Source organism: Narcine bancroftii, chromosome 1 (genome assembly GCF_036971445.1).
Source record: "Narcine bancroftii isolate sNarBan1 chromosome 1, sNarBan1.hap1, whole genome shotgun sequence".
In the NCBI taxonomy this organism is placed as follows: domain Eukaryota; kingdom Metazoa; phylum Chordata; class Chondrichthyes; order Torpediniformes; family Narcinidae; genus Narcine; species Narcine bancroftii.
This window is the reverse complement of record NC_091469.1, coordinates 41,831,573-41,847,577: the sequence shown is the minus strand read 5'-3', so window position 1 is coordinate 41,847,577 and position 16,005 is coordinate 41,831,573. Positions and strand designations below refer to the sequence as shown.

The window sequence follows — 16,005 nt, the reverse complement described above, 5'->3', positions numbered from 1 at the left end:
AGTAAACTGGAAAATGAAGGATAGAGATTAATCCAGACAAATATAAGGTGATTTTTGAGGAGTATAAATGAGGTAAAGATATACACAATTGGTGGTAGGGTCTAGGGCAGTGGGTCTCAACCTTTTTCTTTCCACTCACATACTACTTTAAATATTCCCTATGCCATAGGTGCTCTGTGATTAATAAGGGATTGTTGAAGGTGATGTGTGGGTGGAAAGAAAAAATTTGAAAACCACTGTTTGAATCATACCTCATTGTCTCGTTATGTGCAGGGTTTCACAACTCCAGAGGAAATGGGCCAATGACCATTTTTCTCTGGTAAAATATTTCTGTAACAATTGGGTCTAGAGCAGTGGTTCTCAACCTTCCCTTCCCACTCACATCCCACCTTCAACAATCCCTGCCTAATCCCACAGCACTGATGGCTTCGGGATTACTGAAGGTGGGATGTAGCAGAAAGAAAAAGGTTGAGAACCACTGGTCTGGGGACTTTAAGCAACAAAGGGACCTTAAAATACAAATCCAAAGATCCTTGGAAGATGGCAGTTCAGATACATGACAGGATAAAGAAGCAAATGGAATTCAGGCCTTCATTAATTGGACCACTGAATACGACAGTAGGGAGGTTGTACTCCAATTTTATAAAGTACTGATCAGACCTCAGGTGGAGTTCTGTGTGCAATTCTTGCCACCAGAATGTCGGAATGATGTGATAGCACTGCAGATGGTGAAGAGATTTCGCCCACTCTAGAATGTTTCCCTTCTGAGGAAGCAGGTGGTCAATGTTTTGGACCCAGATCCTGAACAGGGTCAAAGGGAAATTGGTCCCTTCATTCCCAATCTTACATGATTGGTCAGTGGAAGCCTCCACTCTCAAATAAAATGAGATGGAGCGGAGAATTGGAGACTGGTTATGGATTCTTCCAGCAGAGAAGGATTTTTTTCTATCTCACTTTTAAAAATATTTTCCAGTTAATTCCACCAACTTGCTATTTCCCTGTAACTCTGCAAATCACTTCGGCAAATATGAGGCCTTTTAAAGCAGGTTACCTTTTTAACTAGTGCGATACAGGTTATTTTCCCATTTTCTGCTAGAACAATATTTTACACAAGAACAAAGAAAATAATGAATGATCAAAAAGCAAGAGTTGCATTGCAACACATTTGCAGTTGTAATCACTCAGTTTTTACTACTTTCCTCTCCACTGGTATGTTTTATTGTAGTCCAACCCTATTCTTGGTCCCCAGGGGGGTTAACTGCTGATTTCCTGCCGTTTCGTAGGGTTACTAATGAGTTTCAAAATCTGCCAAGTGCTTCAAGAATTTGCAATTAATTAACATCAGTTTCCTGACTGGAGTTTATTATTACTCTTCCTTTTGTACCGAGGCTCAGGGCACATACAGCAAGTCAGCTAAGGGTGCACTGCGAGGACAAATCAAGCTTAAGAAACAAAAGTTCTAATGGGAAAGTTCAGCTTTCTTTTCTCATCTTTGCTGCTCATCGGTGTTTTGGCATCAGAGATAACATATTACTATGCAGACAGTCAGGAGATACTGCAGCCATTCAGCAAGGCCATTCTGGAGATGTTGCATATAAATACATTAACATTTCCACAGCGTACCAAGCTTCACCCCTACATGAGACAGATCTATCAGCAACTCAGTTCATCAGAAGCCAAGGATTCCACTGAAACTGAGGGAACTCTGGTCCAAAGTTTCCGGAGTATAAGAGGTAAGACGTGTCAAGCATTCAAAGTTAACTTAATCAAATCTCATTTTAGAAATATGTTCTCACTTCACCTTTTATTTGTTGGAAGCACAGGTCCAGTTGTATCACTTAAGGTCAAGGAGAAAGGGAAACTCAAGAATTTGTTTCATTCTACTGAATAGAGATTTTTGTTTTAAATAGAGACGTGTCTATTTTTGGAAACTGTCCATTGAAATTATCTGGGGGATGGGGATGTCCCATAGCCAGTACTTAAAATTAACTGTGCCTTGTTTATGTTGTACAAGGACATATGGTTCATAAAAATCTTTTATTGAAATAGATGCATTTCATAAAGTTCTCCCAAATTGGATTACTTTCTATTCAGTTCAAAGAGCTCAAATTAATAGTTGATCCTTAAGAAAATTTAAAATTGCGTAATCACTAAATCAACTTGCCAACGTAGATTAATGTTAACGACTGAGGATAGGGAGGTGGTGGGTGTGTGACCTGTGACTCATGATCCTGTTTGTTCTAGAGCCAACATCTATTTATTTGGGAAACACATGATTCTAGAACTTATGAGGCAAACATAGAAAGGCTGTAAGTTCTCAGCACGTCGGGTAGCATCCATGGAGAGAGATAGTTAACATTTCAGGTTATGTTCTAGCAAATTCATTTGTGGTAATTTACCAAATTTCTTTGCATTCTGGGGAGGTCCCAGCAGAATGGAAGGCAGCAAATATAACGCCAGTGTTTGCAAAAGGAGGTAGACCAAAAGGCAGATAATTATAGGCCAGTTAGCTCAGTTGAGAGAATGCTTGAAGCCATCATTAAGAAAGAAATAGTGAGACATCTGGATAGAAATCATTCCATCAGGCTGAAGCAGCAGGAATTCAGAAAGAATAAATCATGTAGCTCTTTGAGGATGTAACAAGTGCAGTGGATAGAGGGGAACAGGTGAGTATGGTAGACATAAATTTCTTGAAAGCATTTGATAAGGTGCCACTCAAAAGAGTTCTGCATATAAGGATACATTGGGTTGAGGTAACGTATCAGCATGGATAAAGGATTGGTTAAACAATGAAAGGCAAAGAGTTAGGATGGAATGGGTGCTTCTCTGGTGATTAATGGAGTGCCACTGGGATTGCTGCTGGGCCCACAATTGTTCACAATAAATTATTTGGAGGAGGGTTTGATCAGAACACTAAATTGAGTGTAAAAGTAAATTGTGTAGAGCACACATGTCAAACTCTGGCCCGCGGGCCAAATTTGGCCCGCAATATAATTATATTTGGCCCGCAAGATCATATTAAATATATATTAGTGTTGGCCCGCTGGCCGCCGCGCCAGTATAGCGCATGCACACTGAAGGTGAAAATGAAGACGCCGGAGGTGTGGAGGGATCTCAGAGTCCCGAATCCCGGGGATCAGAGCGCCGCACTCAGCCCGCCCGGCTCCCGGACACACAGACGCGGCTGGAGTTGGGGACCATCCTCGCTGGGTCTGCGCTTCAACGGCGACACCGGACCGAACGTCTCGTGGGCGATGCCTTCCCCCTCGCTCCGTGCGCGGCGGACCCTGCCTCCCGCTCCTTTTGTTGGAGACGAGCCCAGCGCCGTGAGATCGCAGTTTAATCCCTCTCCACCATGGGAGAGGGGTGGGAGAAACGCGCTCTTCTCAGCCAATTCCTCCACCGCCCCGGACGCCGGCGTTTCAACGGGGGGTTTGGGTGCCTTCGTCAGGCGACCGACCTGTTGGTCCAAGACAAGGGGAGAGTGTACAAACTCCACACAGACAGCACCTGAACTCGGGTGAACGTGGAGCTGCGACCCCACATTCCACATCAGGACTGTGTGTAAGATTGGGAGCAGTGAGACGGAAGCTTATTTTGTTCCTGTGATTTAAGTCTTTCTTGGGGTGAGGTGGGGGGGGGTCCTTCTCTGACCACTTGCCTAACAATTAACCTAATCAGATGTGGAGTTACCACAATAGAACAGTTCTCAACCTTTTTCTTTCCACTCGCGTCCCTGTGCCATTGGTGCTCTGTGATTAGTAAGGGATTGCTTAAGGTGGTCTGTGGGTGGAAAGAAAAAGTTTGAAGACCACTGCTTTAATTATCCCTCATTGACTCGTCATGTGCACGGTTTCAGATCTCCAAAGGAATGGGCCAATGACAATGACAATGAAAGAGTTTATCCAAAACTATTATTAAACATTTATTTTAATAAGAAAAAGTTTAACATTACATATGTTGAAAGAAGAGAAAACATGCAGATGTTGTTGAAAATTTTCAATAAATATTTAGTTCGGCCCTCGACTTAGTCCAAGTTTTTAATTTTGGCCCTCCGTGAATTTGAGTTTGACTCCCCTGGTGTAGAGGATACAGAGTGTCTGCAGAGAGATATGGATAGGATAAATGAGTGGGGAAAGGTCTGGCAGACAGAGTGCAACCTGGTAAGTGTGACATAATCTATTTTGGAAGGAAAATAATAATTGGACTATTATTTAAATAGTGAAAAATTGCAGCATGCTGTTATGCAGAGAGACATGGTGTGCTCATACGTGAATTACAAATTATTTGTCGGTTCAATAGGTAATCAGTAAGGCAAATGGAATGTTGACCTTCATTGGTAGAGGGATAGTATTGGAGAGGACAGGGGCTCCTGGTGAAGCTGCACCTTGTGTACTGTGTGCAGTATTGGTCTCCTTACTTGAGGAAGGGTATGCTAGTTTTGGAGAGAGAGGCAAGAAAAATAAGGGTTGGATTGAGGAAGATGATTCATATAGTGTGCAGTGGGTTATTAGAAGACAAAGGCTGCCAGTTTTTTGAATCTAATAAGAAGGAAAGGTGACAATAGTGGTGGAAAGAAAGACCAGATGGAATGAAAGTACAGGAGTTGAGAGGAGAGGGTGGGATATAGAACAGAAGAATCTATCTAATTATCTGCCCAAGGAAGCAGGTGAAGCTGCCTCATTGAATGTGAAATTCACAATCAGAATATATTGTCATGAACAAGACACAAAATTTGGTATTTTGCGGCAGCGTCACAGTGTAAACATTCATAGAAATGATTTTACAAAAAAATTTTTTTTTAAAAATAGTGCATGAAAAGTAAGGCGGTGTCTTTGGTTCATTGATTTAGGAATCTGATGGCAGCGGGGAAGAAGCTGTCCTTGTGCTGCTGAGTGCTTGTCTTTAGGCTCCTGTACCTTTTCCAGATGGTAGCAGAGTGAAGAGGGTATGGCCTGGGTGTTGGGGGTCTTTGAGGATAGACGCTGCTTTTTTGAGACACCACCTCTTGTAAAGGTCCTTGATGGAGTGAAGTCTGGTACCTGTGATGTTGCCTGCTGAGTTAACTATCCTCTGGAGTTTTTTCTTATGCTGAGATTTGGTGCGTCCATACCACACAGTGATGCAACCAGCCAGAATGCTATGCACAGTACATCTCTAGAAGTTTTCGACCATCTTCAGTGACATACAAATCTCTTCATACACCTCACAAAGTATAGATTTTGGTGAGCCTTCTTCATGATTGCATTGACATGGAGGCTCCAGGACATTTCCTAAGAGATGTTGACACCCAGCAATTTGAAGTTCTTGACCCTCCACTACTGAGCCCTCAATGAGGACTGGGTCATGTTCCTCTGACTTCCTCCTAAAGTCCACAATCATCTCCTTAGCTTTGCTAACATTGAGTGCAAGGTTGTTGGTGAGACACCACTCAACGAGCTGGTCTATCTCCTTCCTGGACGCTTCCTCATTGCTGTTGGTGATTCTGCCGACAACTGTGGTGTCATCGCAAACTTCTAGATAGCATTGGAATTGTGCCTGGCCACACAGTCATGGGTGTATAATGAGTAGAGCAGCAGGCTAAGCTCACATCAGTGAGGAGGAGAGGTTGTTTCTAATTCGTACTGTGGTTTTCCGATGAGGAAGTCCAGGATCCAGTTGCATAGAGGGTGCAGAGGCCCAGAGTTTGTAGCTTCTTGACCAGCACTGAGGGAATAATGGTGTTGAAGGCTGAGCTGTAGTCGATGAAGAGCAGCCATATGTATGAGTTGCTGTTTTCAAGGTGATTTAGAGCTGAGTGGAAACCTAGGAATATTGCATCTGCAATGGAACGATTATGATGATGATGTGTTTAAGACACAGATATTTGAATAATAGTGGAATTAGGAGTTATGGGGAACAGGTGGGTATCTGGAGCTGAGTCCATTGCCATTTCAGCCATGATTGGAGGATTATAGGAGCTTCCACTACTCCTATTTAATCCTCTAATAGGAGCTGGGGTAGGCTATTTGGCCTGCTTTGACAGTCAATAAGATCATGGTTGATGATCTCCACTTACTATTTCCTGTACCCTTTAATTCCCTTATTATTTAGAAATCAATGTTCAGTAGACGTGTCTAAATATATTAAAATGAGGAAGCCTCTCCTGCTTCCTTGGGCAGAGAATTCCAGCGATTCGCTATTCACCGGGCAAGGCAGTTTCTTCTCATCTCTCTCTTACATTTACTTTCCTAAATCTTGAGGCTATGCCCACTTGTTCTCATCTCACCTGCCAGTAGAATCACCCACCCTGCTTCAATCCTATCTATGTCAGGACCCTTTGTCAAGAGTGAAGAGGGAAAGGGAGATAGCAAGCATAAAAAAAGGGAATGTGGAAGGGCCAAAGGGATAGGATATTGGGAAAATGATTGGAGAGTTGGAGAGACAATGACAGAGACCATAAAAGGGTTGGGGGTTGAGATAAAAGTAAGAACGGGAGCAGGTAAAGAACAGATGGAAGCAGAGGAACTGGATCAGGTTGGAGGACCTACATTTGGAAATTTCACTGTTCGTGTCATTGGGTTTTAGATCACCTAGGAGGATTGTGATATGTTGTTCCTCAAGTTTACATTCAGCATCACTCTGGCAATAAATAGCTGCATTGGTAGGGTGAGGGTAATTAAAATGACTGGCAACTTGGAATTTCAGCTTGAACTCAACAACAGAGAGCTGGTGTTTGACAGAGTTAGTTGGGAGATGGAAAGCAAATATTGCCAAATGGAAGTGCTTGTAATGTGGACAGAAGGTGAGCGAGATTTTCCACTGCCTGCTCAGACTCAGAAAATAAGCACATTGGAGCAAATAATCAATGCACATGAGATGAGCACCACTGCCTCCCCAGTGATAGAGACAGAGGGTCATAAAGCACAGAGAAAGGTCCTTTGGACCGTCGTGTCTCTGCTGATTATCTATACTAATCCAATTTGGTAAACGTAGTCTGCAGCCTACTTTGCCCTCTAGTGCTTGCCCAAATGCTTCTTAATTGTTGTGAGAGAGTACCTGTCTCTGGCACCTTCTCAGGAAGTGTGTTCCAGATTTCAACCTCTTTCCGAATTAAAATAAAATTCCCTCCAGACACCACCTTACTATCTACCTTATCAATGCCTCTCAGTTCCTTGTAGACCTGTATCAGACCACCCCTCAGCCTCCCATGCTCCAGGGACAACATACACAGCCCATTCAGTCTCTCTTCCCAAGTCATTGCATCTCAAACAACATCTTGGTAAATCCCCTCTACACCCTCTTGACAACGATCCCATCCTTCCTATCGCACTGCAAGCAGAACTGTATCCCGTGTATGGCCCACATAATGTATTTTTAAAGTTGTACTAACTCATCGGTGCTCTTATGCTCTGGAGCCCACTAATAAAGGCAACCATTTTGCACATCATTTTTATCATCTATCTGCATTGCCACCTTCAAGGATTTTTAAATGGAATGACATTCACTGAAAAATAACTGAAAGAATCTATGAAATAAAGTACACAATCAAATCAGAAGTTCTGATAAACATACTGCAAAATATCTGATTTTAAAAAAGCCATTTTTCAGGTAATATCAAATTTGACATTTTGTCCGTTCCAAGCCTTCAACAGTTCCAATCCTTCCAGATCCAAATTTTATGGAATTTTTTGAATTGCAATTTGCTCGAAAAGGTATAATATCGGCTCGATATTATAAATTATTGAATATGAAAACAATTTTGCTAATTGGGATTAAAACTGAATGGGAGAATGATCCTAATATCTTTTATTCAGATGAAGATTGGATGTCAATTTTGGGCTTGATTTATGACTCATCATTGTGTGCCAGGCATAGTCTGATTCAGTTCAAAGTGGTGCATCAAGTATATTTTTCCAAAGTTAAACTTGCTCGAATTTATCCAGATATCAACCACTCTGTGATAAATGTCAATGTTTGGCTTTTCCGGAGACAAACAAAAAACTATCCTCTAATCAAAGTTTTAGTGTTTTCCACTTTTCTAACATGAAGAGCAATATTGTTAAAATGGAAAGAGGAGTTTCTACCCACTCACAGATAATGGCTGTTAGACATTTGGAGAAAATCAGGCATAATGTCACGAAAATTGAGATTTCCTTTGATAGGACCTGGGGTTCATTTATGGCTTACTTTCATATTTGGACTAATTAGGTGCAATGATGGTTGTTATTGGGCGCGCTTTGTTTGGATCTCCCAAGGCTATTGCTTGATGTTAACTTACAATATGAATTACAAACTTAGTTGGCATTGGGTTAGATTTTTTTTCTTTCTTTACTTCTTATACAATTCTATGTAAAATTACCTATTGGATTGGGATTTAAGTCCAAGTAATATTGTCACTATAGTAAATGCTTTTGTATTAAATGTGTCAGTGCAATAGATTTATTATATATTTGTTCTCTCTTCTGACAAAATAAAAATAACTTTAAAAGAAAAAGCCATCCAGACAAAACAGTGGTAGTGATTGAAAAATTTGGGCAGGATATAAAAACGATTCACTTTTGCAAATTCAGATCTATCCTTCAACTGATTTAATATAATCCATTGATTTATCTGTAAAATGTTCTTAGGAGGGAGAATGAATTAAATCAATGCAACTAGAAACATTTTGTTGACAATAGCAAATAATTGGACTTATAAAGCTTCTGCAATGAGGAAAAGCATTAAAAGAAAATGGGTGCTAAAAAGTGAAGCATAATTAAATTATTTATGCAAGAATTGTAAATGTGCTGATATGTTTCAAATGTGTTTTTTTTTGTTGCCCATCTTTGCTTTAGTTCCTGAATATGACAATCCTGGATGGTTATGGTTTAACATTTCCAGCCTCAAGCCCTCCATGTTGGCAGCAGAGCTTGTGCTTCAGCGCAGAACCCTGAATCCAAAGGCACTGACAATCAATGTGACAATACACACAATTGGTTTGGAAGGGGACAACCTGTCAATCAGTGATCCACTAGACAAGAAGATATTGAACCTGAGTGAGTTGCCAACCTCCGGTTATGATACGTTTAATGTTTCCACCATCCTGAGAGATTGGAGGGTGGATGTGATTGGATTCCAGTTCCAGTTCACTGACGACAGTGGCAGTCTGGTCTTACACGATGCCCTAACTCAGAGTCTCTATTGCCTCAACACCAGTTCTCAGGATGAACCACTTCTCATCACCTATCGATTGACATTGACAGAAAGGAGCAACATTACCAACATGTGTGGTGGCAGGAATGGTCAGCCATGCATTGGTGGATGGAAGAGGAACCATTTTCCTCGAAGGGATATCCACGGAGAGTGTAGGCTGCACCAATGGTTTGTGAGCTTACGGTCTTCAGAGTTAAGTCACTGGATCTTGGAGCCTAAGGGCTACTATGCTAACTTCTGTAGGTGAGTAAAAGCCAATTACCTTTCCCAATTGTTGTTTATTGTCTGTCATAAGAACATGTCCTGTTCTTAAGACCAAGTGGAGAGGAGGAGATAGCCAGCATTAAAATGATAGGGCAAGTGTTGGGGAGGGATCAAAGATATTGGACAGATGAAGGTGGGAGTTGGAAACAGACAGCAAGTAGGGGTGGACACCTTTGGGGAGGGGAGAGGGTGGTGATGAGTGAAAAATGAGTATTGGAATAGGCTTGGGGAAAGGGAACAGATAAAGAATAAATGTAAAGACTGGAAACCTGGCCTGCTTAGTGTTTCAAGTATTTTCTTTATTGTTTGCTTTTATTTCAAATAACATGGCTCCAATACGGTGCAGTAAAAGTTCTGCTTAAAGATACAAGAATATACCAAATTTGACTGATTGATATGTTCTTCAGCATTCTGATTGACTATATTAGCAATCTACTAAAATTTGGTAAATCTCAAACAGATTCATTCCTTCTCTATAGCTTTGGGCATTATCAGTTCTACCATCCTGTTCTTTCCTCTCACCTATGCCTTCTAGTTCTAGGATTATCTACTCTGGGGCAAAAGACTGAACATTCACTATTTATTTACCTCATGATGTTATAATTCTCTATAAAATCTTTGATCTGTGGAAAAAAGATCCAGCCTATCTAATCTCTCCCTGTAGCTTGACCTCTCCAGTTCCAGCAACATTCTGGTGAATCGCCACTGCACTCCTTCCAAATTGTTTGCTGTATATCCTTTCTCTAGCTGAACAACTAGAATTGCACTCAATACTCCAAGTGTGGTCTCACCTATGCCTTGCACAGCTGATGGCCCAACTTTTAGGCTCAATAACTCACCCAATGAAGAGGAGTTTGCCAAATGACTTCACTACTACTCTGCCTTCCCGAGTTGCTACTTTATTGCGACTATGCACCTGTATCCCATGGTCTCTGTTCTACGACACTATCAACGGCGCTGTCTTTTACTGTGCTAGTCCTGCCCTGATTTGACTTATCAAAATGTAAATTCCGTTTTGCACTCCTTGTCCCACCTTCCCAACGGATCTTGATCCTGTTCAGATATCCTTCCTTAGTTATCTTCCCTCACTGACCAAGTGCACAAGTTTTCAGTGTACAATGTTCAATTCCATTCATATGTGGTCAAATAGTGAAGCACATAACCTTTACAGAGTCCATTACTATTAACATCCTCAGGTCACCATTCTCAAAAAATGCTATTAGACATCAGGTAAGTTTAAAAAAAAAAATATATATATATATAGAGCAGGTCAGAAGTTGGGGGCCTTGGAAACATGGGATGGTAGTAAAAAACACAAACATGCAGGAGGAACTCAGCAACGACCATAGGAGGCAAATATAAATAACCAACCTTTCAGACCTAAGCCCTTCAAGGTATAAGTAAACAAAAGGCACCTGAATTAAAAAGGCTGGGGAAAAAGGAGGTTAGGGCAGGTGAGGGTGGTGGTTGTGGGGTGGGGGGGGGGGGGGCGGAAGAAGGCCACATAGGTTAACAGAAAAAGCTCATCATTTGATATGGATAGGAGAGGAAAGGTAAGAATTGATCAAGGGAGGTGGTAGCTCTGCAAATGCAGAGATGCAGGAAATGAGAGAGCAGAAAGATTTGGTTCATTGGATAACTATGATTATTATTTCTCATCCAGAGGTCATTGCTTCAGTGCTCTCTCTGACAAGGAGAAACCAATAACGATCAGCTCCACTTGGGATGCAGTAGAGCAAAACATAACCAAATCACAAAGGTAAACAACAGATCAAATTGAGGTATTTTTTGCTCAGTCACCAATTATGTATTTGCTTACCATAAATTTGTTCTAAACGAAAATTAACAATCACTGTGCCACCTGAGTGTTGCCACCTCACCTGAATGGACTGACCATACCCTTAAATGGTGAGAAGGCATGAGGTGAAAGAGCAGGTGTTGTTGTCCTGCTCTTGACAAAACTAATGTGGGAAGGTAGAGATGGAAGAGTAGACAGAGGAGAAAGAGACCCTTTGAATGCTGAAAGGGAAGTGTGGGAAGGATATTTCTGGTGGTGGAATTCCATTGAGGGTGGCAGTAATTGCAAAGGCTGATGCTTTGAATGCAATGGTCAGTGGTGTAGAAGGTGAGACTCTATCCCTGCTCTTGGAGAGGAGAAGGGATAAGAGGTGAAGGAAATAGATAGGACTTAAATGAAGGATTTTGTGAACTTTAGTGAAGGGAACTCATGATTAAGGAAAGACATATCAGAGGCCCCTGATTAGAAAGTATTTTCATCAGAATGGATAGGGAGGAGGTGAAGTTTGAGAATGGAATGCAGTCCTTGTTGTGAGTGAGGAAACAGGTTTGGTAGGTCTCAAAGGCAAGGACTTTGAATACAGTTTTGATGTAGGGAAGGTTTTTATTTACAGAAGGCAAGCATGGGAAAATGGTAACTGATGCAGAGCACACACACACTTAACAATGAACTTGTACACTACAATGCCCCACCACCTCAGTGCAGGCATAGCTCTGGGCTACAATGAACACTAATTAAATGCTCCCAACCCTTTTAACAGTGCACATCTTACCAACAGTTTCTCCAGCACCCTTCCACATTTCTAGGCCTGGAGTGAAGCAGGGTGGTCCCAAGCTGCCAAAGAGAGAAAACAAAGAGCACATGGCACTTTTATAGTGCTGGAGGGACAAGCCCACATCATTTACCAGGAGCCAATGGCTCAGTGGCAGGAGGGTTAATCTAATTACAACATCCAATGGCCCAAGGCAAAGTACAGGCAGGTGAGAGAGTCCAGTCCAGATAATTTACATGGTTCCAACAGCAAGATGTGCACTAATGGATGGGCCAGAACCAAACCTTGATTGGCAGCTGGTGTGTCCTCTGACTAGGTAGGGGATAATGCCATCACATGACAGCCACAACCTTTCCCAATACAGTCCTCTTTTGGGTGAGGTGAGAAGAAGTAGTTGAATTGGCTGTAGGAGTCGGTGTGCTAATAATGGAAGTTTTCCAGTTCTGGAACTGCATCATTATCTACTTTTCTTTCTACTAATGATGCCTAATGTGTTGAATGTTTTCAGCATTTACTGTTTCTTTAAAATTAATGATTAATTTATTCTATTTCCTTTTCTCTTAGCTGGTTCTGCATACCACAGAGATATTCTTCAATCAAAATAATGTACATAACAGAGTATGAAAATATTTTTATTGAAAGTTTGAAAGAGATGAGTGTTGAAAGTTGTGCATGCAAGTAAAATTTCTTCACACAGAATATATTTTTTCAATTCTTCCTACATATTCTAACCATGTTTTCACTTCCTGCAAGAGAATTGTGGCACAATAAGAAAGAATTGAAATTATCTGTTAGTAAGCACTGGGCATCATTCACAATATACGATCCACATTTAGATTGAGTAACCAACATAATGAGGACAAATTAAATATTGCCATCCCAAACAAGCTGGAGACAATATTTAAATACTATTATGGGTTTACGCAAATTTTTACTGTATTTGAAATTATTTGATTTAGTCTTTCACAATCATTTCACATTTCCCCCTTCTTCCAGCACCTGAGCTTTCAATTCTTTATCAGCAATTAACCTAATTAGGCATTCATTTTGACATGATGTTCTGCATTATGTGAGCTGATCCATTTTTAATTTAAAAGAGCTGCTGCTTGACAGTCATAGTTTCATTTACATCAGGTTGTTCACCTGTAAACTAATAATCTTGCTTTCTAGAAAAGGATATTAAGAAATTGCAGTAAATCTGACATATTTTGTGTTTAAAGGTACTTTTATTGACATTATTATTTTAAAATGTTGGTAATCTTTATAATCCAAGTTCTTTACAAGATCATGTTCATTCCTAGCAACAAAGCAATCATGACCTAAAATGAAATTTACTGGCTTCATTAAGCACCTCTGTTTTTACTAATAACAAACATATGCTGTAATCTGTAGTATGCCATAAAACAAAATAATGCATATGCTTCAATGAAATAAATATCTTACTTTACAAGCAAAACAGATTCTATTTCCAACAGATGGAGTTTAATTCTGACAAGTTTTTGGTGTTGCACTTTGGGAGGTCAAATGTAGGGGGAATATATAGAGTTAATAGCATTAATGTAGAGAGATCTGGGAGTCTAAATCCATACCTCCCTGAAAGTGGTCACATAAGTTGATTAGGTTGCAAACAAGGCATATGGATTGCATGCTATCATCTCAGATCAATGTGTACAAGAGCACGAAAATCATGTTGCATAAAATGATCGTTAAGCAGCAATTGGAATACTATGTGTAATCTGGTCACCCTCATTACAGGAAGGATTTGAAGGCTTTGGAAAGGTTTCAGAAAAGACTTACCAGGATGCTGCCTGAAATTGAGCGTATAAGCTATGGTGAGAGATTGGATGAACTTGGGGTCATTTTCTCTGAAATGTAGGAAACTCAGAAGTTATATAAAACAAATAATATTACTAGAGTTGTAGGTAAGATAATCAGAATAATTTTTGCAGGGTATAAAAGTCAGACCAAGAGCATACTCATTCAAGATGAGCAAGTGCATTTTGATAGAGATGTGTTGGGCAAATATTCTTTCTACAGTTATCATTTCCTGGAATGGGCTGCCAGTCACATTAATATTTTTTGAGAGGCTGCCAGATGAACACATGATTACATAATAAATAGAGGGATATGGATCATGAGCAGGCTGAAGAGATTTAGATGTAACATTATGGGCCGAAGGGCCTATTTTTCAGCAGTTGTTCTATAGTTATATTTTCATTTATCACATTGGCTAAGGAGGTACCTGAAAGGTGATCTTTTACAAATACCATCCTTGAAATAGAATCTTCCATGTTCAGAACAAAACACTGTCTAAATGATGGATTATTTTATTATAGATTTTTTGGACCGCTAATGAAACTACATCAATTACTTTATATTCAGTAAGTGTTGCACAAATAAAAGTCTCAATGAGATTGACAGGGTGAGAGGAATGTAGGGATTGACTCCTGCTGTGCTGCAGATTTTATTGGATTCAAGATCGTTGTCATGAACACAAAAATCTTTCATTTGTTTTGCTCCGAAAAAGCAAAGCGTCTCCAACTCATCCATCACCAGTATTAAAAGAAGAAAGTCCCTTGAGAGACATCAAGTGACCATGGATCTTAGCTCCTCCGTAATCTCCATAAATGCAGGGACTGTTGTTCAACAGTGAAATCAAATCAAAATTATTCAAGGTGTACCTCCTCAACCCTTGGTTCTGAACTCCCAAAGAGTTAGGAAGTTGGCAGAGCCCAAGGCCAGCTAGTCATTTCACCTATACTGTATAATGCGAGTTTAGGTGAAGTTAGTGGCAAGGAAAGGAGGCTTCATTCCTCAGCCATATCTCCATCAAGGATACATCAGATCGAACATCTACCATAGGTTATAAATAGCAAAGAGACCATATGTTCTGGAGCAGGGAAGGATCTATTTATGGGGTATAAAGTGGCTGAACTTCACAAATTATGACTCAAAGGGTACACCTTAAAATATACGCATGTCAGCAAATAAAGATTATGATTTAAGATCAGTTTCTGCTAGTAAGTAAAATGTTATGATGTGTCAATATCACTCAGCTTCATGCTGAATTTATTAGGCAAAGTCTTTCATTGTTTCCTATTATCATCTCAGGACTCTATGAAAAATATCATTACATCATGTGTGCTATTTAACCTTCAGCTCACCACATCTATGCTATCAATGTTTCCAAATTAAACTAATTCCATCTGCCTGCTAATGGTCTGTATCCCTCTGCTCCCTGCCTATTCATGTGTCTGTCTAAACCTCTTAGACCTTGACCCCTTCATGCAATCCTTGATCCCGTATAGACCCCCAGGCATGTACAAATAAACAAACAATATTTAAGTAGACATGCAGTTTCCATATGCATGTGAGAGAAATTGCATACCATGTGCATGATGTCCAGTCCTCCCAGTAGCAACCCCAACTTTGTTACAACACCCTAATTGCCAGGTAACAAATCTGTAAAATAAGCAAGCGATTACAGTAACAGTAAAAAAAAACTAGCCAGGAAGATGCCAGAGCTGTGCCCACGTTTTCAGCATCGGCGACAGCGACTCCATTCTCAACATCGGGTGCAGTGCCATCCACATAGAAGAATTCACCTTGGGCTCATGGGCAGGAGCGGGGACTTTGGGCTCTACAATTCTTTCAGCCCCAAAAGTTCAATCGAGCCCCCCCCCCCCTCAGCATTTATCAACCCCCTTTCAACCCCATGGCATTTTTTAACCCCTTGGATAGTCCCATTGATCCACAGTGGTTGATATCAACCACTTTGGAGACCCCCTAGTCTAAATTAATCTTGAACGTCATTGACATATCTGCTTCTACCATCTCCCCAGCAGCTCATTCCAGTAACCTGCCGATTTGCTTAAAAAAAATGCCTCGCACATCTTCACCCCTCTCATCTTAAATGTTTGCCTCAACCTATCCTTATTTGTTATACACCCCAGTCCAGACAAACCTCTTCTGCATCTACTGCCAATCTGATCCACTG

At 40.7% G+C, this 16,005-nt stretch overlaps 1 protein-coding gene across 1 annotated transcript; it reads left to right on the top strand.

Annotated features, from left to right (window-relative positions):
* Positions 1 to 1,355: 1,355 nt before the first annotated feature.
* On the top strand, positions 1,356 to 15,640 carry LOC138757474 (bone morphogenetic protein 2). Its single transcript, XM_069924859.1, has 4 exons — positions 1,356 to 1,733; positions 8,817 to 9,417; positions 11,102 to 11,197; positions 12,573 to 15,640. Exons 1-4 carry the CDS (start codon positions 1,463 to 1,465, stop codon positions 12,688 to 12,690), a joined length of 1,086 nt encoding a protein of 361 aa, XP_069780960.1. The 5' UTR covers positions 1,356 to 1,462; the 3' UTR covers positions 12,691 to 15,640.
* Positions 15,641 to 16,005: the final 365 nt, after the last annotated feature.

Bases quoted from the DNA above. Each gene is read 5' to 3' on its own strand.
- LOC138757474 (XM_069924859.1), top strand. From the start codon at position 1,463: ATGGGAAAGTTCAGCTTTCTTTTCTCATCTTTGCTGCTCATCGGTGTT. The intron at 1,734-8,816 runs GTAAGACGTGTC...TCTTTGCTTTAG, and splicing joins AAGTTTCCGGAGTATAAGAG to TTCCTGAATATGACAATCCT. The intron at 11,198-12,572 runs GTAAACAACAGA...CTTTTCTCTTAG, and splicing joins AACATAACCAAATCACAAAG to CTGGTTCTGCATACCACAGA.